Source organism: Lycium ferocissimum, chromosome 11 (assembly GCF_029784015.1).
Source record: "Lycium ferocissimum isolate CSIRO_LF1 chromosome 11, AGI_CSIRO_Lferr_CH_V1, whole genome shotgun sequence".
In the NCBI taxonomy this organism is placed as follows: domain Eukaryota; kingdom Viridiplantae; phylum Streptophyta; class Magnoliopsida; order Solanales; family Solanaceae; genus Lycium; species Lycium ferocissimum.
In genome coordinates, this window is record NC_081352.1 from 41138868 (window position 1) to 41160457 (window position 21590).

Sequence of the window (21590 nt, forward strand, 5' to 3'; positions counted from 1 at the left end):
TATATTGGATGTTGCGATCTCGTCACAACGGTCTTTAAGTCATTTTGGTCATTTTCTGGTGAAAATTTGCCAAAAAGTTCCTCTTCTAGTTAAGAATTATTTTGATTTAAAAATCCCAATTTATATAGATAGATTTTAGCCCCTTTAAGTGAGTTTTGATAGCGAATAATGTGTTTGAATGATGCTTTTGTAGATTGATGAACCCAGAGAGAGTTAAAAAGATTAAAAAGATCAAACATATACATGCACTTGCAAGAGACAAGAAATATGGACGTAATTAAGAAGATCTGAAGTGAAGATAGGAAGAACTATAGCATAACCGTGGCAACGGTTTGGTTCCGTTGATTACAACATGAAGTGAATAACGTGAGAATTAACTTGTTGAAATGGGTTTGAGGTTGTAAATTTTTTGAAAAGTTACAAGCCTTCTCTAGATTCACGATAATTTTATGGGTAGTAACTCGGATAATAATTAATAAGGAATAATTTTGCGGATGGTACACGAAAAAACAATGAATAAATTATTAATAAGAAGTCCTATTTAAATTTCAAGTTTCAAATATCGATTTTTATAATTTCACTTTAATATTACAAATTATGTTACAAATTGTACTAGAAGACGTTTTATTGAAGCAGCAAAGTAGCAATGCCCGTCAACAGTAGACGTGTGCGACAATGGGGGAAGCTAAAATCGCAATCGACGCCTGTTCCACATGCATTTTCTCAACGTTAATTCCGCCTTCAACCGTCCACTTTCCGCCCTATGTACTTTCTACAATATCTTTTGTGCCAGTATATTATACTCCTCCTTTCAGTTTTACTTGTCACGTTCCGTTTCTCGAGAGTCAAATTATATGAACTTTGACCAACATTTTAAAATGTGTTTTTTCATCATATTAATATGAGAGGAATTACAACTCATCGTATTTTTTGTATAGTTTCGAACATCCAAAATTCTATTTTTAAAATATCGAATTAATCTAAATCAATTTAGCTTCGAGAATTATCTCGAGAAACGAAGCGTGATATTAAAGTGAACGGGCGAGTACTATATCATTATCTGCATTACTCTGTTTCACTATTCTTTTAAGAAATGTATATATACAGATATACTCCTATTTTACTAGACTACAATATTGTTTCATTACACATGTTATCAAAGTCAAGACTCTTTTAACTTTATTATTGCTCAAGCAATCATATTAAATTCAACTATGTTACATGTTAAGTGACAGCTTCTTATCGACAGTTAACGTCTTCTTCGTCCATAGGAATATTCCCACTTGCATCCTTTGTTGCTACAATGGCAAGAGAAGATAAAAGTCGGTGCACATATTATTTTCTATGTAGGAGAGAATGCGGGGAAGGAGGAATGAAATAATTACTTATAGACTTTCAAGTCTTTATAAGCCAAGGTTGGAAACTAATTAAACGGTACATTGCAGCAGCTTTATATTTTATTTGTATCTAAAGAAAGAAAGAAAGAAACCTAAGGTTTAAGAGCTTGAAGATGACAACGGTAATTACCATCTCCTGTATCTTTTCTGTCTAATTGTTCATTCGGAGAGAAATAGTTAAACCAATTTTATGTGTTTTAAAGTATTATCTTTTGGTTGAGTACAGATGACAGAGATGAGAGTACATATGTGTTGTGCCGGATGTGAGAGCAAGGTCAGAAAATCTCTCGAGAAAGTTAAAGGTAATATACCTCTAAGAGAAATAATGATTTAACTTAATTACATAATATACTGTCAGTATAAATAATTTAACATTATATATCGATATAAATATTTTAACCTGTTGTTGTAGCACGTAACTTGCCATAATATTTTTAGGATGTGGCTACCTTTAGGCGACCGTGTTGAATCTCACACAGTTGTAGGAAGGAAAATTGAACTTTTAATTATATGGTTTTTAATACTCACGTGAGCTAATGTTTGGGGTTAAGTTAGGCTCGATATCCATTTTCTTTTCATGGTATTAAACTCAGGCTCTTTCCAATTTATTGTTTATCTAATATTGGGTCCCTCAGCTTATATTGTCCACCCACGCTCCAAGATATTCAGTACCAGGGCGGAGCCACATACGGCTAAGGGAGTTCATCCGAACATCCTTCGGCGGAAAAATTACACTGTTTATACATGGTTAAAATTATTTTTTATGTATCTATGATAGATGTTGAACCCCCGCTTCTTTGAGTGTTTACTTCTTCATATTTTGAACCCCCTTATCGCAAATCTTGGCTCCGCCACTGTTCAGTACTGGGCGTGCTGTGATGTTAAATCTTATTTCTGTTGTGGTAAGAAAAATTGGACTCCTCATATGATTTTGAACAATCCTTAAGCTAGTTTTTGGGGTTGAATTATGCTGACAAAAATTATTTTGTATCGTTGGCGATGTTAAATTAAGAAAAGAATGATGAGATTCAATTCGAAATAGTATGGGCTAAATTAAAGTATCTAAGTTTGTGATTCTTTTTTATGGCAAATTTCAGGTGTTGATAGTGTAGAAATAGATATGGCCATGCAAAAGGTGACAGTAGCAGGATGGGCAGACCAAAAGAAAATACTTAAGACAGTGAGGAGAACTGGTAAAAGAGCTGAAATATGGCAATTTCCTCATAATCCTGAGATGAGAAATAACCCAAATTTTGTCACTGATCATTATTATCATCAACAAGGCTGTGGTGGTCCGTCAACTTATTACACTGGAGAGCCACCAGCCTCCGATTATAACTACCGCAAACACGGCTATGACAACTATGGTCGAGCTTATAGCCTTTATAGGGGAAATTCAAATACTTTTGGTAGCAGAGCTGGTGATGCATTTAGTGATGAGAATCCTCATGGTTGTTCCATTATGTGATTAATTAATCTTGTTGGTTGAAACCAAAATTTCCCTTTGAGTTTTTCTTTTTTCACCTTTTTCTTCTTGAAGGTTGAAAGAAAAATACCTTCTGGTACCTATAGACTCAATTATCAAGTGTTAAGTGTGTAGTATGTAACCTTTTCAGTAATATTTTTGAAAGGATGCAAGCTTCCAATTTACTTTCTTAAAGGATTATGGTGCATAACTAATTATATCTACTGCATTTGTCGAATTACTTGTGTATAATAATGATAAAAGAATCTTTTGATATTATTATGGGAAAAACATGAAAGATCCAATTAGATATTAATGAATATAAGATTATTGTAATTCGAACTCGTGAAATGTCAGTTTGAAATGTGACACTATGGAAACAAGGTCTCTTTAGTTACATTGATAGTGTATTTTGAATCTTTGGATATTGTTGATTGAGAAATTGATTGGGGCCATGTGATTGGGCTGAAAATCGAGTTTCACTTGCTAGTTTGAATGGTTGGCTGTGAAGCTTAAAAATTAAAACTGTCTACAGTTGGGGTTCTTGGAAAATTAAAATAACTAGCTTAAAATTCAAAGTTGCTGCATATTTCGTGTTGAAATTCCTTGGGTGTTATTATTTGGAGCTAAAATCGAGTTTGAGTCACTGTTTGAGTGAAAAAATAAAGCGGTCATCTGAAAATCATCATTGCTACAAGGTTGAGGAAGTGGTTTTGGATTTCGAAACTGAAAAGTAAATTTAAATTAAGTGGCCACTGAAAAAACTTGAAAGTATTTAGCAAGATGAAGACCGGCTATATAAACTACTTTTAACTTCGAACATAAATGTCTGAAACTTCAAACATTGGTAATTCAAACTTCATACATGTGTGAAGTTAGGAATTGCCGAGCTAACTCACGCAAACTTCAACCATGCTTGTCTTAAGTGTTTCAAAATGACAAACTTACAAAAAAATTATGAACTTCGGCTATGCCTTGAATAATGGCTTCCGACTAAGTTTTATTCTGGTGTTTAAAACTTGACATTTCCTGTAATATATCAAACTTTTTTTGGAAATAAAACTTGAAATATTATGAATCTACAATACACTAAGACACATATGAAAATATTATACTTCCTAAAGTCATATTGTTTTTTTTTTTTTTTGGGAAACTTACCAATATGTACAGTTCCGTGAAATTTATTTATCGATATGGCCGAAATAGACAAAACCTATACACTGTTTATGTGTATTATACGTATAAATATATAAAACCTGTACATTTGGTCATATTTTATAAGCTAGATCACCAAAGTGCATATGCTTAACTATGACAAGAAAGAAATGTTAATATGTAATTTACCAGAAATCAAGATGTTTAATTGATCGACCCAACATTGTCTTGTTTGTCACGATCACGAATTAGCCATTTTTTTTACACGGATTGCCCTTCAAATGCGCTGGTCTTTAATATTTGCTCTTCGCTTAAAAAAATGATCGAAAATACCCCAAGGTTTTGGGTTTGAACCCCACTCAATCAAAAAAAAATTAAAAAGGTAAGGCTTCGTGAAAAGTCTGCCTTATGAGGCAGATTTTGCTTTTTTTTTTTTTTTTTTTTTTTACACCTAGTGGAAGTCTACAAAAGTTTTAACTTTAATTTCTTTTACCCGAATAATTTTTAATTTTTTTTCGAAGAGCTGAAATTGGGATATTTTAAGTGAAAGACAAAATTAAAGACCACTCCCGAATAAGGACAATCGTGCAAATTGCCCCGAACTAGCAGGACAATCATTTAAAGCATTTATTCTGTGGGGGTAAAGCTTGATATGAACTTTTCTGGGGGTATTCCAGTAGAAAACAAAAGTTAAAAGGAAGGAAAGTGGTATTTCCCTTTCTCATAAGCCCTTGTTTGATAAAATTTTCTTCACTCTACTGTGCTACTGAGCCGTAAAATCAGTCATTCCAACAAAGCACATTCACACACACACATACAGAGAGACCGGAGAAGCAAAAAGGGAGAATAAAGGGCAAAAAAATCTCCCTTTAGAAAATATCTTTGATTTTCAATCTGTGAGAAAGAAAGAGAGATCGGACATGGCTTCATCCAAAGAACGTGAGAACTTTGTATACGTTGCTAAGCTTGCTGAGCAAGCCGAACGCTATGATGGTTAGGGTTTCTCCTTTGTAGATCTATTCATTGCTTTAGATGTTTAGCAAACGGAGTTAAATCAGCAGATTACCTTTGGCTAAATGCAATATTAATTAGCCTCTCCGTGTGTGTGTAGATCTATTTATGTTTTTGTTCCTTTTGATTACATGCTTAAATTTGAGGACTTGAATAAAAAATAAAAAAAAATGAAAACTGATAGTGATTTTATCTGTTACTCAAAATATAAATTTCATTTGAGAGATGCGCTACACTTGTTGCTTTCGATGTTTAGCAATGCGTGAGTTAAATCTGCAGTTTAACACAGATTACCTTTTGGCTAAATGCAATATTAATTAGCCTCTAATTATTTATGTAGATTGTAGGACTTTTAGTACCTTCAAGGATTTTAGTACGGAGATGGTTGATTTGCTTGAAGAATGTTGCATTACTCATAAATCTATTTGCTGTTGATTATATGCTTAAATTTGAAGAATTTCATCTGGATTACTCAGAGAACTTTTAAAAAATGAAAACTGATAGTGAGGTATATGCACTCAAAATATTAAGTTTCGTTGAGATGCGCTGCACTTGTTGCTTCCGATGTCTTAAGGTTTCATATATTAGCAAACGGAGTTAAATCCTGTGTTATTCGGACTCTTCCAAAATATCGGACGGGTGCGTGTCGGATCCTCCAAAAGTAGTGTATTTTTGGAGAGTCCGAGCAACTTAGGTTAAATCAGCTGTTTAACACAGATGCTCTTGCTTATAAACTTTGGCTAAATGCAAGAATAATTAGCCTCTAATCATTTATGTAGATTGTAGGACTTTAGTAACGGAGATAGTTGATTTTCTTGAGTAATGTTGAATTACTCATAAATCTATGTCCGGTTACTCGGAATTTAGAATTATGTTGAGATGCAAAAGTTGATGCTTGTGATTTATTAAGAATTAATATGTAAGCAAATGTTCCTTATTTGCTTGGAATTTTTACACAGATTTACCTTTTATTGACCTGTTTGGTTAAATGTAAGGAAAATGTAACTAGGCTTCATGTTTTATGTAATTGGTTGAGATATAATATTTTTAAGGAATTGTGAATTATTGTACAGAAATGGTTGAGGCCATGAACAAGGTAGCAAATCTAGATGTTGAGTTGACTGTCGAGGAAAGGAATCTTCTTTCTGTTGGTTATAAGAATGTGGTAGGTTCTAGGAGAGCATCTTGGAGGATCTTGTCCTCTATTGAGCAGAAAGAAGAATCTAGGGGAAATGAGGTAAATGCCAAGCGAATCAAGGAGTACCGGCAAAAGGTGGAGTCGGAGCTCACCAACATTTGCAATGACATTATGGTGGTCATCGATCAGCATCTGATTCCTTCTTGTACTGCAGGCGAATCAACTGTGTTTTACCACAAGATGTGAGGATTCTGACTTTTGTGTGTTGTCAGTTTGGGTTCAAAATATATGCTGGTTTGGGAAGTTGAGAACAGCGGAGTTATTTATTTTGGCCAACTTGATTTGTCTCTGCCTGCAGGAAGGGGGACTATTATCGTTATCTTGCAGAATTTAAAGCTGGCAATGACAAAAAAGAGGTTGCTGAGCTTTCGTTGAAAGCATATCAGGTATATGGTTTGCTTGTGTCCTGGCTTCTTGAAAATACAGTGACACATATGTCAGCTCCGGTGCTTCCCCCTTATTCTTGATTTAAGCGTTTGAATATGTATCAAAGCTTCTTTTATTTTTGCAACTGTTTGAATATATCATTCTCATTGAAGATTGGTTTCTTTGATGCATTTTATCACCCCCCACCCCACCACCACACGCACACACACACACAAAAATAAAATAAAAAAAGAAGAGTTTTTGATACATAGAAGTGTTGGGATTTTGAATGGGTTGATGTTCTGAGTGGAAAATGTCACAGATGAGATCGTTAATCCCTTGAATCTTCTTGGTAATTTAATCTGATTCCCTTGCCTCTGTTCCAATCTGTAATAAAAAATAGTCCGCTATATGATAATAGTGATTCATAGCAATTCTGAAGTAGACAATCAATAAAAGGTTGAAGGGTAAAAGTAGGGTTAGTTATCAGTGAATTGTTGATTCACAATTTAATGACTTGCAAAGGGAGAGGAGTTTGCTTGTTCAAAAACTTGTCTTAAAATAAATTAGTACCTGTCTTCAGTTTCTGTTATATTGATTTAACTGAGTAATTCTGCTGGAGTACTCTGCATAATTGTCTCTTGTTATGGAATTATTTTCTTTTATGTTCTGAGATGCATAGCGCGCGTTCACCGATGAGTTTGACTTTTTGCCCTCGTTGCCACATGAGCAATGGTTCCTCACTCCTAGTGCAATTCCTGTTTTCTTCCAGTTGTCAGATGCAGAAAACGACATAAACATGGTGTTAACTGTCTTATAATAGATTTGTACTTGTCAAAAAAAAAAAGATGTCTTGTAGTAGATTCTTTTTTTTTTTTCCTTTCTTTCTGTTTAACATTTTATTTATATTTTATAAACCATCTTAGTTCGTGCTCCAATTGAGGTACTTTCGGTATTAGCACAGGCCTCTTCGACCAGCATGGTCTGTGCCCCATTTTTTTTTTAAAAACTTTTTTTTGGGTAGTGATCGGCCCGTGAATAGTGGGAGGAAGATAAAAGTTTGACCGTTTTGATGGATTAGAACCTGCATCAACTGATGCGGGTCAGAGTAGCTACTAGTAGGCTGCATCCCCATTCTTGTATGTGCCACAATGTGGGTTACTTGGGTTTAAAATTCATAGACGTGGTATTACGATCTTACGATCTTACAGATTCTAAATATGTTTTATAAACCAATGCAGTTTGTGCCACAATTTGGGGTATTTGGTATTCTCCAATTCCCTTGTCGCATTTAGATATTGAATTCCCTAGTAGTTTGGCAACATATATATACGCTATCTGCTTCCACTTATTTGTTTTTTTCTAAACCTTGTGCAGTCAGCTACAACTGCTGCAGAGGCGGAATTACCACCCACTCATCCCATTCGATTGGGATTGGCTTTGAATTTCTCTGTTTTCTACTATGAGATCATGAATTCACCTGAAAGGTTTGTCTGTTGGATTTTCATCTTCTTGAAGCCATCCATACCTTTTCTTTAATCGGTGGTCCATACCTGTTTCTAGGCGTAGTTGATTATAATCTGTTTTCTCCAGGGCATGCCATCTGGCAAAGCAGGCCTTTGATGAAGCAATATCTGAGCTGGATAGCCTGAATGAGGATTCTTACAAAGACAGCACCTTGATTATGCAGCTTCTAAGGGACAATCTCACCTTGTGGACTTCTGATCTTCCAGAGGATGCAGGTATGTTTTGACTCATCCTAATATCCTATGTCACCTTGGTGTTTGTATAATCTAGGATTTTGTCAGTGTTCATAAATTTACCTGACAAACGGCACTTTGTTATGTGTTTGTTTGTTTGTTTCTTATTACTATCCCTTTTTAGCTTGAAAATTCTATTATCAGGCTTGGTTGGAATATTTTGCCTGTCTTTTCTGCTATTAGTTGCTATGCTTCCTCAGTGGTTTTGACAGCTGAATCACATATGTGAGATGTCTACAGAACAAACTAATTTGGTTCTGTAACCTTTTAGATGGCATTAATAGAACTCCCCCCGCGCTTTGGTCTAATGGTAAGAGCGCAGCACATGATGTGCGGGTTAGGCAACACGCCTCATGGGTTCGAAACCTGCCACAGAAAAAGTCTAGTATTTAAGTGGAGAAGGTAGAAGGGCAAGGCTATTATCCACCGAGATTTGAATTGTGTGCCACCTGTCCCTTAGAGATTTCTAGGTTATCAAAAATAAAAGATGGCATTAGGAGAGCTTTGGAGTGCATTGTACTGCTAACTCACCAGTTCCAGAAAATAAGTCTAGGGTGATAAGCAAGAAGTGTGGCATTGCTTCTGTCTTGGATTTGTCAGCTCTCTCTTATGAGACTTATGATAGGTTTTTTGTTATCTTTGTATGGGAGAAAGAGATGCCTTTGTGATTATAAAACACTTACAGACAAGGAAGGATTAGTTCTTGAAGGGTGATATCTTATGTCATGGAGTGCTTTTCCTGACATAGGATTGACCTAGAGTTTTCCTTTATGTTCTTTTTCGGTGCTAGCCTTCAGTTTGAATCTTGATATGTGCTTGTATTTAAGGCGCTGAGATCAGACAATTTGACAGTGTACTTGGACAACTTTTCCCATTTAGTTTACATGTGCCCTTCAACCAAAATGCTTTTCCCCAGTGTGTAAATGTTTCCTTTAGAAATATATGATACTTAACACTGCAATGGATACTCTGACGAGGCTTAAAAAATGTGACATTAATGACAATGTTGGGTAGTTGGTCTAGCTGAACAGATTGCCTAATTTACTGAATCAGAGGGGAAATTAACTTTCTGCCTTGTTAATATGTTTCCCTTTCACAGAAGATGCCCAAAAGGGAGATGCCACAAACAAAGCAGGTGGAGGTGGAGATGCAGAGGTAGGTTCTTTAAATATGGTGCTTTGGCTGAGTAAATTTTCGATTTTTCTAGGTAGTAATTTAATTACCTAGTCATTCCAAACCATAATATTTTGTTGTGTTCTTGCAGTGAATGGGCCTATGGTTAGGACTACCATGTGTATTTGAAGGTGTGAAGATGAGGATACACGTCTTAGTAGATACTTATATTAAGGGCATGTCATGTCAGTTTCTTTACATGTTAATTGTCTGCAATTCAGCATGTGTGATTTGTATCCTTGTGCTATTTCCTCTCCGTATAGTGAGTTGTTTCAGTCTTTAGATGATTGGATTGGTCTTTAGGTGGTTTTATTTTTCAGATGACTGCCGCAGCCAAATGGAGGACATCAGCTCTTTGTTTGTCCTCCCAACCTTATTACAGGGTCACTAATTTTATATTATTCTCTCCTTTTTCATTTAGTTAAGCTGAGCATATTTTTACTAGTATGTTGGTGCATAAATTTTTGGCATCTTTTTCCCCAGTAGTATTTATTCTATCCCTCTGCATCAGTAGTCATTTTAGTTAGATAGATCTTATGCATGTTTCCAAATCCAAGATAAAAGATTGGAAGAATTAGAAAATCTAGAATTAGTCGCTTTCAAATGGCTTGCTTAGTTATTCTTGCTTATGGAGACAGGGCAATGGTCGAAATGCCTTAAACAAATTGGTGGGTTAGATTGATTCTTAATGAATGACTTTTCAAGGTGCTATTGATAACTAATGACTTTTCCAAGGCATTGTACTGTTAGTTTTTCCTGGAAAGATCGTTGCACCTTTCCTTTTCTCCACGTCTGCGTGGAGGTTGATTGGTTATAATGACTTTCTAACCTCCTTGTATATGGCCAAAAGTAATTGATTCTAGACAGATAGCGTTTGAGGAACTGTTAAACTTTTGTCTGAACTCGGCTTGTTTTGAAAGAGTGTACGATTGCGTATTCATATTGAGTATCTTCTCTATCATTTGTCTCTGCGAACTGCCATCACGAGTTGTTTATATTTGACCAAGGAGCATGGTACAATTAATTTGCCTATGCTTGAAAACAAGGAATGTTTGTTTGCCTGTGCTTGCTCATCTTTAATACCAAAGTCCTCTTTCGATTCTACACCACCGTTGAAAAATAGAAAAAAGAATAAGTTTGACGTCGCAATACTCTTCAAATAAACACAATCGACCGAACTTCTTTATGAATTACCTGCAATCCAGTTCTAACTATTCATTAGTATGCATGGAGTGTTATTACCGATCTACTGTAACGTGATAGCAAGCGTACGCATCCAACTATTTTGTTACTTAGTTGACTTTTTAAAAATATATTACAGTGAGGGCAAGGAATATACGCCACTGGTGAGGTTTAAACCCTCCACTTCGACTGTGGAATCCCACAACTCCCGTTACCTTTTTAATGTATCATTCTTTTCATACCAATTTATAACACTCTGTTTAATTTGAAACATTTTGACCTAATACAATTCCATTACTAATATGTTTAAACATCCTTCATAACATGAAAATAATTCATATTCATGTAGCTGCTGATATCTTAATCCTTCAAGTATTTTAACCAAATGAAACTACTAAACTATTCTAGGTATTTTATTACACCATCAATAATATGGACTATTCTATGAAGTCAAATGAATATCTCAGACATTGAGTCTAGTCAATAATATCATACATATTGAGAGATATGTGATAGCGTTTTCTCATTGAAAAGTTGGAGTGGCAATTTTGAAAAGTTCATGCTCTAATTTCATCAGAGGGACGCTAAAGTGAATCTTTTCAGTTTATGTAAAATCTTGATAAACAAAATTATTTGATGAGTATATTAATGTACCAGTTAATTTAGTTGATGTGAGTGCTAGTTCAATTGGAACACCACTCAAAAAGAGAGAAGATGACAAGTAAGGATTTGGAATTTCAGTATATGCCGGAATAACTATTTGGTGGTTTACTGGACATTCCAGTATTGAAGGAAATAAGAATACCGAATAAATACTTTCTCCCTTTAGTGGAAGGCGGGAAAGGATGCCACACAATCTAATATAATTTACGCTAAGTAGCACTTTTGCCCAATTTCAAATTCGTAAAATATTTCTTTAAATACCTCAATCTTGTCATCATACTCACAACAAGCCTAATCTTTTTTACCAACACAAAAATGGGCGATCTTCATTCTGCTGAAAACAATGGACAGGCCCATATTTCAGCCGTCATTTTTGATTTGGATGGTACCCTTTTGAGCACAGGTCCTCTTTTTTCAACTCCCTTTGTCTTTGTTTTTGTTTAATTATTCTGGGTTTGCAGCATTAGTATTTGTTGTTTTTTGGGATCTACTTCTTTACAATGACTTCAACTCAATACTCCTTCCGTCCCATTTTATGTGATGCAGTTTAAGTGGCACGGAGTTCAAGAAAGAACGACGGACTTCTTAAAACTTGTAATCTAAAACAAGCCTTACATATTTATGTGCCTATAAATCATTTCATAAGGGTAAAATGAGAAGTTTAAAGTTAAGGGGCCATGAAAATTGTGAGTGTTTGAAAAAAAGTAGTTTTTGTTTTCAAAGTGAAAAATGATATTTGGAAATTAGAGTTGTGTTTGTCCATAAATACAATTTGGAGTTGTTTTTGAATTTTTGTGAGTGATTTGGACTGAAAAAAGTGAAAATAACTTTTTGATGTTTTTCAATTCCGGAATTTATGGCCAAACATGACTACCGGAATTCAACTCCGGAAAAAAAGTAAAAAATATTCATTGCCAAACGGCCACTTAAATTGTTGTCAAATATATAGAAGTATCATTCATTTTGGAACAGATTAAAAAGTTAAGTGCATCACATAAATTGGCAAATACGTAATAAGAATGTGTATATGTATTAGACTGTAACCACTGATAATAAATCCTGGATGTGTGTTTTAGAGCACTTGACAAAGGAAATCTTGAAGGAATTTCTGGCTGGATATGGGAAGGTGCCAGATGAGGAGAAGGAAAAGAAAAGATTGGGCATGGCCCAGAAAGAGTACGCTATCGGCATTGTCAGTGATTACGACCTTCCTCTCACGCCCGATCAGTATATCCAAGCAATCATGCCCTTTTATCATAACAAGTAAGTTTGCATTTTAAACCGTGTCTCTTACTATATTAGCTGATTCTTCTTATTTTGGATGTACTCTTACATGGACATTCACTTGTAAACTAAAAAGCATGGTTGGTTGACAAGGGCGTACCCAGTGCATTAGTTATGGGTTTGTCCAAACAGATGCAGATCTACAACATAACTTATGGGTTCACGAGAACTCAGTAGCTTTTGGTCAGACCCTGTATATGTATTAAGAAATCCATTAAATATCTATTAATATTTTACTGTGAACCCAATTATTATTGTATATTGACTTGAGGTCGCTGTAAGAATCCATAAATTTCAAATCTTGGATCCGCATCTGCGTACAAACCAATACCTTTGGTTCCAACCCTATGTATGTGTTAAAGATCGACTAAATTAGTTTAAAACATGGATTCCGGACACAGTAAATCAAATAGGTTGAGGTAGCATTCCAAACTCGAACTCGTAAAGTTCAAATCCTGGATCCACCTCTGTTGGTTGATGGCATCTTCTTACAAACAATCATCATATTTCTGCATTTCATTGTACCTCATATTGGATAAGTAACAGGATTATGGTCTTTACATTCTCCTATTGCTCTTATGTGTTGGATACAAGTCTTCTCCGTGTTGCTTCAAGAGCCATATGCATCTTCCCGTTTCCTTAAAACGTGTTAGAAAGTTGTATTCCTAATGTCTTCCTGCTGATATGTTCTGTGATAATGTCTCTGATTCTAGTTGATGACATGATGAGAATGAAATACTTGTTGCCATGACATCTTTAATATTTTGACCGGTCTTGCAATATTAATGCTTTATTCTGTATAACTAACAGGATCTAGTATAAGAATCTACACAAGTCGACTCCATTTGACAATAATTATGCGCATCCTCTTGCATAGTGTCATGGGTGTGACAGATTAACTAGTATCACTTTCCCTGCAGTGACATGTTTAAGATATTCAATGATTACACAAATGTGCAACAAAGTGTTCGCATATATTTTTTTATCCTGTTTTGTTGTAGGTGGTCGCAAGCCAAAGCACTTCCTGGTGCTAATCGCCTTATAAGACATTTCCATAAGCATGAAGTTCCCTTCGCCCTTGCTTCTAACTCCATAAGGAAAAACATAGATGGGAAAGTCTCTCTCCAAGCAGGTTGTGCTATAACTCATCAAGAAATTAATGTGAATCGTACTTTATCCTTTTTTTTTTTTTTTTTTGGGGGTAATTAAACATACTTTATCTTCATTATGCTCCTTTGCACATTACTTTTCATTTTTTTTGTTTCATCAGTTACTGTTGTCATTTTTGAAGTAAATAGTCCTTAAGACAGTTCCTCAGGACTGATAAAATTCATTCTGCCAGCTGTTACATTGTTTGGCACTTCATTGGATGCTGCTCTCTGTTGTCACACGTGGCTTTTTTATCTTTTGATTTTGTGGAGAGGATGTGAGGAAGCATAAAAAGAGTATTTAAAATGGAAGTTGGATTATTGGTGTACATAACGGAATGCTTACTGGTATCATCTTTGCCCAAGTTGCGTGTATGCACTGATAACTGAATTTCTCAATGATCCACCTTAGATCAAATTTAGTTGTAAAAGAATATGAATCCCTTTAGAGGCCTGGCAGAATTTTTACTGAATCATCTTATTGTTATTCTTGTATAAATTGTTTCTTTCTCTTCCAAAATGAGGTCACCATTTTTGACCTTCCAATCGTGGTCAGGACATCAACTTTCTTTCAGTTATTTCCTTGTGAAGGTGTGTATTTAATCTAACGTAATCCTTGTTTCTTCATTTCCCTAGGGTGGAAAGAATACTTTAAAGTAATTCTTGGAAGTGACCAGGTTAAATCAGGGAAGCCTTCTCCAGACATGTAAGTTAGGCTTTCTACTGTGGGTGATACCTTGAACAGTTCAGAGAACTTCTAATTTTCCTTTAAAAAGAAAACAAATTACTTAGTATTGGAGTAAATGGAACTGGAATTGAGTGGAATGGATCGAGGGTTCATATAGCGGATCCTACCTAATTTGTATTGAGCATAGTTGATTGATTTCATAAAAATAAGAAAACATTGTCTTGGCATGTTTAGGTATGGTGTCATTCATCCGTGCATTAGTCAAACAAAATGAGTACAAGGTAGTGTAATATGGTACTTTTCCGTTATTATGTTACTCGTCAATTGGCTTTCTATGCACGCTTAATGTGGCTGATGGTAAAACCCACATGAGTCTTCCACAGTTGAGTGACTCAAGCTCACCTGAGTCCAGTGCGTTTGACAAATGAATTTGGGCTGGTATAAACTCATTTAGGATATTTCCTTTCAACCCTCAACTTATCTTCATAATTTTCATAACTTCCTAATTCAAAGCTTTCCAGAAAATAGCATCTTGTAACTAGCAAAATCATATTAAAGTCTTGACTGGGATATCTTAGTGCAACTTGAGGTACAGTATGCCCGTGAAGTCTAAGCTTCCATTTTCAGTGTGTATAGTCTAACATAGTCTGTCATCAATAGTTGCACATAAAATGTGTCATCAATAGCTGCACATAAAATGTGTGTGGCATGGTTGGCGTAATCTGCCGAATCATTCCAATCTTCTAACAATGTCTAAGCAGAATTGGAGCTATTCCCTTGGAGTAAAATTACCTAAAAATTACACATTATTTCATCTTTTGTGCTTTTGAAGGAATCAGTAGGTTTTTTCTTCTTATATTCTACTCTATACTCTTTCTGTTATTCTTCTTCTAGTATAAATTGACAGTTTTGACGCCCATAAGTCAACTGGCCTTGTAATTTTTTCCCCGTTGGGGTTGCGGTGTATAGTACTCCTGTTGTATTAGCAGCATTAGTTCTTTCCACCACTTTGGAAGGGGATATGTCTACTTTGGGGCTTGGGCCAATGTACTTTCTAGTAAATGGCTTGCATCCCCTGGATGAAAATGGCTTGCATCCCCTGGATGCTTTTCCATAATAGAATAATATATTCAAAAAGAAAGTATGTTTGGCGTAGACGCGCATCACGGGTTTGAATCAACAGCAGGAAAAAGCCTGATATTTAAATGGAGAAGGGTAGAGGAGAGGGCCCATTATCCACCGAGTTTCGGACCATGAGCCACTGACCTTGGGGATTTTCTCGGTTATATAAAAAAAAGTTCATTTGGTGTATACTGGTAACACGACTGACATGCTGCATTCTGTTTTAAAATAAGTTTCATTTTTTCCTATAATGTCTACATAAGTCTTGTAGATCCAATAACAATTTGGTGCCTGTAGAAAATCTGGACTTGTGGATTGATCTATACATGTTCAGAAGCTACTATCAGTCTAAAATCACTTGCAAAATTTGCGTAAATCAGTGACAGACCTGAATTTCTTTTCTATTGGTTGATAATTGATGTCACATGTGTGATAATATTTTGCCTTTTGATTTCCTGTGAATTCTTGAATTGATTTTAGATTTCTGGAAGCTGCAAAGCAAATGGGTGCAGATGCAGCTCACTGCCTAGTGATAGAGGATTCTGTGTAAGTAGTCTTTTCTTTCTCATTTCTAGTTAGCATTGTTTGAGTTGGAGAATTCTTTGCATGCTTATGTTGTGTGCTAGTGAGTGATAGAAATCGTCCCACCTTTCATGTTAGTGCCTGTATTTCTATTCTCAAGGATCAAACTTACATCGTCACATTTTAGCGATCAGCATAACTAGCATTAGCTTACTGCTTAACTTTTTAGCAGATTAACATGTACCTCCATAAGTTTCCATTCCTCTTTTTTTGTCCCTACTAATAACTAACTTGATAGCTGAAGTAATTTCATCCAACAATGTTTATGGGACTGAGGACTGAGAACTGAATTTGAGATTAAGTGTGCATCGACCATGTTAAGTTATTAACTTATTTTAATTCCAATAGAAACATTAATCACAAACTGGGGTGAGTATGAGTTCTATATTTTAGGACATAGAGGCCTTAACCATAAAATCCCTCTTGGTTTTGATCATTTCTGGACAGGACTGAAATAAGTCTTCAACATGTACCTACACATACAAGTCTTCATTACTGCAGCGTGTAAAGCTACTAGTTTTGATGTTGCTTTAGCATCAAAGGCTGGTGATCTATTCTAGCATATCATTTTATACTAACTGAAATAGATATGACTGTAATTCCTTCAACCAATAATTTTGACAGCATCGGTGTCAAGGCAGGCAAGGCTGCTGGAATGAAGGTGGTAGCTGTGCCATCTTTCCATTCTGAATTTGATCAATATCCAATAGCTGATTCAGTGCTTCGCTCACTCCTAGAGTTAAAGCCAGAACTATGGGGTCTCCCACAATTTGAAGACTGTATGTTTCTTCTCCAGTATACCTACTTTATGCTCTGGTCCGGCATGTCCTGCTAGCTTGATGTAACTTTTAGCATTTAATGATTGCAGGGGTAGATAATGCGTTGCTGGTTGAACCTGTTTCTTTCAAGGGTCTGTACAAAAATGGCCTCCTCCATGATTTTGCAGGTCGGACAAGGCCGCCTCTCTGATTCCTTCTTATTTGTGATATTAGACTCTCAAAATTCTTGCCATACTCCTACAATCTTTATTTTTTTTGGGGGGGGGGGGGGCTTTTTACACATTTGGCCACTCGTGTAAAAAAAAATAAAAAATACAACCACTAGCCAATATAAAAAAATATACATTAAGTATGTATAGAATATATATATTTTTTGTATACCATAATTAATATACAAAAATTATACATTTGCTGCTATTATTTTGATGGGCGGCTATACATCGTAAAAACCCATGTTTTTAGAGGAAAAGGTTGCCATACTCCTACAATCATATCATTATTTCTTGTTGTTAAAGCTTCTTCTTGCTTTAAGTAAAAATTCTGACTAAAGATCATATCCAGATGATGGGCCATCATCTCTACCCGATCAAGTTTTTGGTGTTTATTTTGGCTGGGCAAAACCTGAGGCGTACAAGTTCATAAAGATTGTTCTTGGCGTTGGTTGGGGACATGGCTGCTGCAGTTCTAAGAGGAAGATGGTGAGTAAACTACCCAATTCTTCACTTGACACTGTTGGATGCTCATGTAACTCTCCCTATTAGGTAGCTTATTTGTTTTAAGGATATTGCAGAATACTTTTTTTATCCGTTCACACAGATTATGACTGTTATGATTGTCTATTGCAGCGGTACTCAATGTGTCTTGTGTAATGGACAACTGCTATCTAAAGTTTGACATGCTAATTTTAAGCATCAAATAATGTAGCACAATTGTTGGAAGTGCATGTGTTTTAGCAATGAAAAAAAGTTCACTGTTTTTTTAGCAGAGGAAAAAGTTCGCCAGTATCTTCTCGAGGAATTTTAATTGCTTCATGCATGTTGTTGCTTGTAATTAATTCCTACCTGACATCCATTAGCTTTTCATCTCTTTTATCTTTTGTCTGCTGCTTTTTTAAATTTCTTATTCTTATGTTTTCCTAGTTTAAAGTAACCATGTTGGTTTTTCTACTCCATTTCAGCAAGCTTGTATAGTTGATTCAAGTGACGAGCAGATCCAGGATTGCAAAATGGAAGTTGTGATTGTAGGCTACATCAGAGGATCATGCGATGAGGTGATAAAGAAAGTTGTTAAATTACTTTGGCAGTGACTTGACTTAGGACCTGAGGATTACCATCGGGATGTTAATAAACCATAGTAAAAAGAATGAATACCGAGATTTTTACAGGGAAACCCTTCTGAGCTAAGGAAAAACCACTGCTTGAGAAGAGCAGAATAACACCATTATAATAGGGTATCTTAGAGTTGCTAGTTAGAGTATCACAAAGTCCTCGAGAGACTCATCCACTCAAGACTGAAACCCAAAACTCACTGTGTGATACACACTCGGAATAAATTTCCTTTGATACCCTTATTATAATACCGCTCACCCCTTTTCCCAGGGCTTTGGTCTAGTGGTAAGAGCCAATATGTAATGTGTTGGTTAAGCACATGTCAACAACCTGATATTTAAGTAGAGAAGGGGAGAGTCGTGGGCTATTATCCATCGAGTTTTATACCTGCGCTACGGAACTCGAAGATTCTCGGTTATAAAAAGACACCCACTCTTGATTTCTTTTTCTTTTCTCCCTCACATCTAACTTCATTTTTCTTTCTCTCTTGTCATACAAATAAAATCAAATACTTTTTATTTTTGTTCCTATTCATGAGAACTAGATCCTACAAATCTCTGCCTCTAGACCAATCTAGAACCATACTCCTTCAGACTTCCTGCTGGAGCTCTTATGGGCAAGTTCTGTGCAACTTGAAGTTGTCCCTTGTAAAACTGACCAGCAGTTTATTGATGATCCGTGGGAACTACATCTTTCTTTCAGTTGTCATATAAATAATAGAATAAGCCTCATACTTATGGGAGAAGGAAAACATGTCCTCCATAAATGTAGTGCCACAAAAGAAATTACTTTTTAGTAAAGAAATCAAACCACCTTAGAGTTTCTTACCTTCCGAGAAACTCTCCTTTTCTTCAAGTTTTCTTTCTCGTCAAACAACTGAACCACCTCTCGAGGTTGAAAAAAACAAAAGCCACCTCTCGAACCTTCATTAGATACCTTTATCTCATTTTTATCTTTCTTTATGTTTATGGGGCTGGATCCGACAACTCCAGTGATATGTATGCCTGCATCTCATACTTGCTTAGTCAGAACACAAAATTAATGTTCCTGTAGCTGAGTCCATTTGCAAGTTCATGGCATAGATAGAAAAGCACTCTCTTGCTGCTTTAATATTGTAGCTAAAACATACTTTTCTCATTACAACAACTTAAGTCTTTTCCAAATTTGTGTAGGGTCATGTAAGGCTTAGGGGGATACTTTCTACTTTTTTTTTTTTTTTTTTTTTAGTTTAACAAAAACAACAAAATTAATAAATATTTGTGTTCCTTTCTACCCTTTTCCAAGATTGTAAGTTGATCTGCTGTTGCTTGATTACCATATCACTAATGTCCATTCTTCACATTTTAAAGCACTCACTCTACTCTGGCTTGCTTAAATTTCTCATCTAAAATTTTAGCATTTTCCATGCAATCATTCATACAGGGAAAATGGGACAAAATTGAGATACTTGAGGAAGACAAGTCAATTGCCAGTGCTGCATTGAATCTGCCTGAATTCTCGCTTGGTGCATTCAAGTCCCTCTTTTCTGAAGTTGCTTTACAAGATGATTGCAACCTTAATGGAAAATGAACAAGTATTTGATTGGCATTAGCACAGCAAATAGTTACATCTGTTACCCTGAAGGAGAATGGAAAAAACAAGAAATAATTTTGATAATCAGAACTTAAATTGATCATGGTTCTGGTTCTGGCTAGCGTACTCTTCAAGGAAGTTTATGGAAGAGTGGCTTGCCTACCAATTCTTCTGTAAAATTAATATAGTCCCATCACCCATGCAATGTATTTCATAGTTACTAACTCACTATTAGTGCTTTGCCAGTGGATTGAAAATAATGAAATTTTGTGTTCAGTTTGCAGTTTACCCTTTTACTCTATGTTCACATGGTAGGTGAATTCAGTCTTTCTTTTAGTATTCTCAGGGTCCTATGTGAATAACTGTATCATTCCTCCTTATCTTACGCTCTCTCCTATATTTAGGAAATAATATGTACAGACTTTTCTCTTCACTTGCCAAAGCAGCAACAGAGGAAGCAAAGTGGGAATATTCTTCTGAATCAAGAGGATGTTAACTGCCGATAAGAAGCTGTCACTTAACATGTACATAGTTGAATTTTATTTTCATATGATTGCTTGAGCAATTAGAAAAGAGCTGGCATTGACTTTGATAAAATGATTGAAAGAATATTAGTGAATTGATTAATCCGAAAAATGATTAAAGATATTATAGGAAGTACGTTTGGACGGTTGAAGGCGGAATTAGCGTTGAGAAAATGCATGTGGAACAGGCGTTGAGTAGCACGTCTTCGACAATCAATCTAGCACTACTACTCCACAAGTCATTTATTTATTAATCTTTACAAACTATTTATGAAATGTCTGGCCAAACGGCAAACAAAGTCTTGTAAGAGGAAAACAGTTGCCAATCTCAAATAATTTAAGAACAAAATTCGCCCTTGAACCTTATGAATATAATGAATAATTTACATCAATTATATGCTACTATGAAAGATTATACACCTAACTTTTCTAAATGATGGACAATTTAGATTCTTTTTCCTCAACTTTCTCTCTCCCCTCCCTTCAAGTTTTGAATGTCAATAATTCTGAATTTGCTTTACAACGAATATTTGCCACAGATAGTCAACCACTGGAACAGAGAAATGTCCGAGTATTTGCCACAAGAATTGATGCTTGACATCTTCATGAGACTACCTATCAAGTCAATACTTCAATGCACAAGTTTGTGTAAGTCATGGTACTCTCTTCTTACTACCCCTCATTTTATCTCTATGCATCTTAACCGAAAACACGATGATCACATACTAGTTCGACATTTCTCTGGAAATCCTGAAAATGAAATTATAGTTTATTCTCTGACAATGAGAATTTGGATCAATACGGAAGAAAAGTAAATCGGAGAAACCTTTTGCCCAATCGTTACTAAGATTGGAAGATTCAACTGAGAACTTTGGAAAAGAGAAAGAAAATTTTAGATAGGAGAACTTGGTTATGGAAGAAAGGCTTTCTTGAATTACTTGAATGACTTACAATTGGGGTTGGTTTGGCTTGATTACAAATGCTGTGAATGTATTGTAGGATGCATTATTAGATAAAAAAAACTAATCATCTTTATTACCACTACAGAATATCTAGATTTTTCTTTAGGATAATTATCCAAGATCCTACACTAGACTATTCTAGATAATTCTATCCTCAACTATAAATATCTAAGTGTCTAGAATTTCTAGACAATTCCTAAATACAATATATATCAAAGATATTATATTATA

At 35.4% G+C, this 21590-nt stretch overlaps 3 protein-coding genes across 3 annotated transcripts; all 3 read left to right on the forward strand.

Moving 5' to 3' along the window:
• Nucleotides 1-1392: 1392 nt before the first annotated feature.
• Nucleotides 1393-3092, forward strand: LOC132037629 (heavy metal-associated isoprenylated plant protein 28-like). The gene is made up of 3 exons (XM_059428168.1): nucleotides 1393-1519; nucleotides 1624-1699; nucleotides 2495-3092. Exons 1-3 carry the CDS (start codon nucleotides 1511-1513, stop codon nucleotides 2863-2865), a joined length of 456 nt encoding a protein of 151 aa, XP_059284151.1. The 5' UTR covers nucleotides 1393-1510; the 3' UTR covers nucleotides 2866-3092.
• A 1731-nt stretch (nucleotides 3093-4823) lies between these two features.
• Nucleotides 4824-9609, forward strand: LOC132036617 (14-3-3 protein 9). Its single transcript, XM_059426988.1, has 6 exons — nucleotides 4824-5010; nucleotides 6102-6408; nucleotides 6525-6612; nucleotides 7970-8079; nucleotides 8186-8334; nucleotides 9452-9609. The coding sequence occupies exons 1-6, from the start codon at nucleotides 4938-4940 to the stop codon at nucleotides 9577-9579; spliced, it is 855 nt and encodes a 284-aa protein (XP_059282971.1). The 5' UTR covers nucleotides 4824-4937; the 3' UTR covers nucleotides 9580-9609.
• Nucleotides 9610-11673: 2064 nt separating this feature from the next.
• Nucleotides 11674-20193, forward strand: LOC132036493 (bifunctional riboflavin kinase/FMN phosphatase-like). The gene is made up of 10 exons (XM_059426845.1): nucleotides 11674-11773; nucleotides 12447-12633; nucleotides 13656-13786; nucleotides 14439-14508; nucleotides 16093-16158; nucleotides 16819-16973; nucleotides 17063-17140; nucleotides 17535-17671; nucleotides 18151-18243; nucleotides 19724-20193. Exons 1-10 carry the CDS (start codon nucleotides 11686-11688, stop codon nucleotides 19868-19870), a joined length of 1152 nt encoding a protein of 383 aa, XP_059282828.1. The 5' UTR covers nucleotides 11674-11685; the 3' UTR covers nucleotides 19871-20193.
• Nucleotides 20194-21590: the final 1397 nt, after the last annotated feature.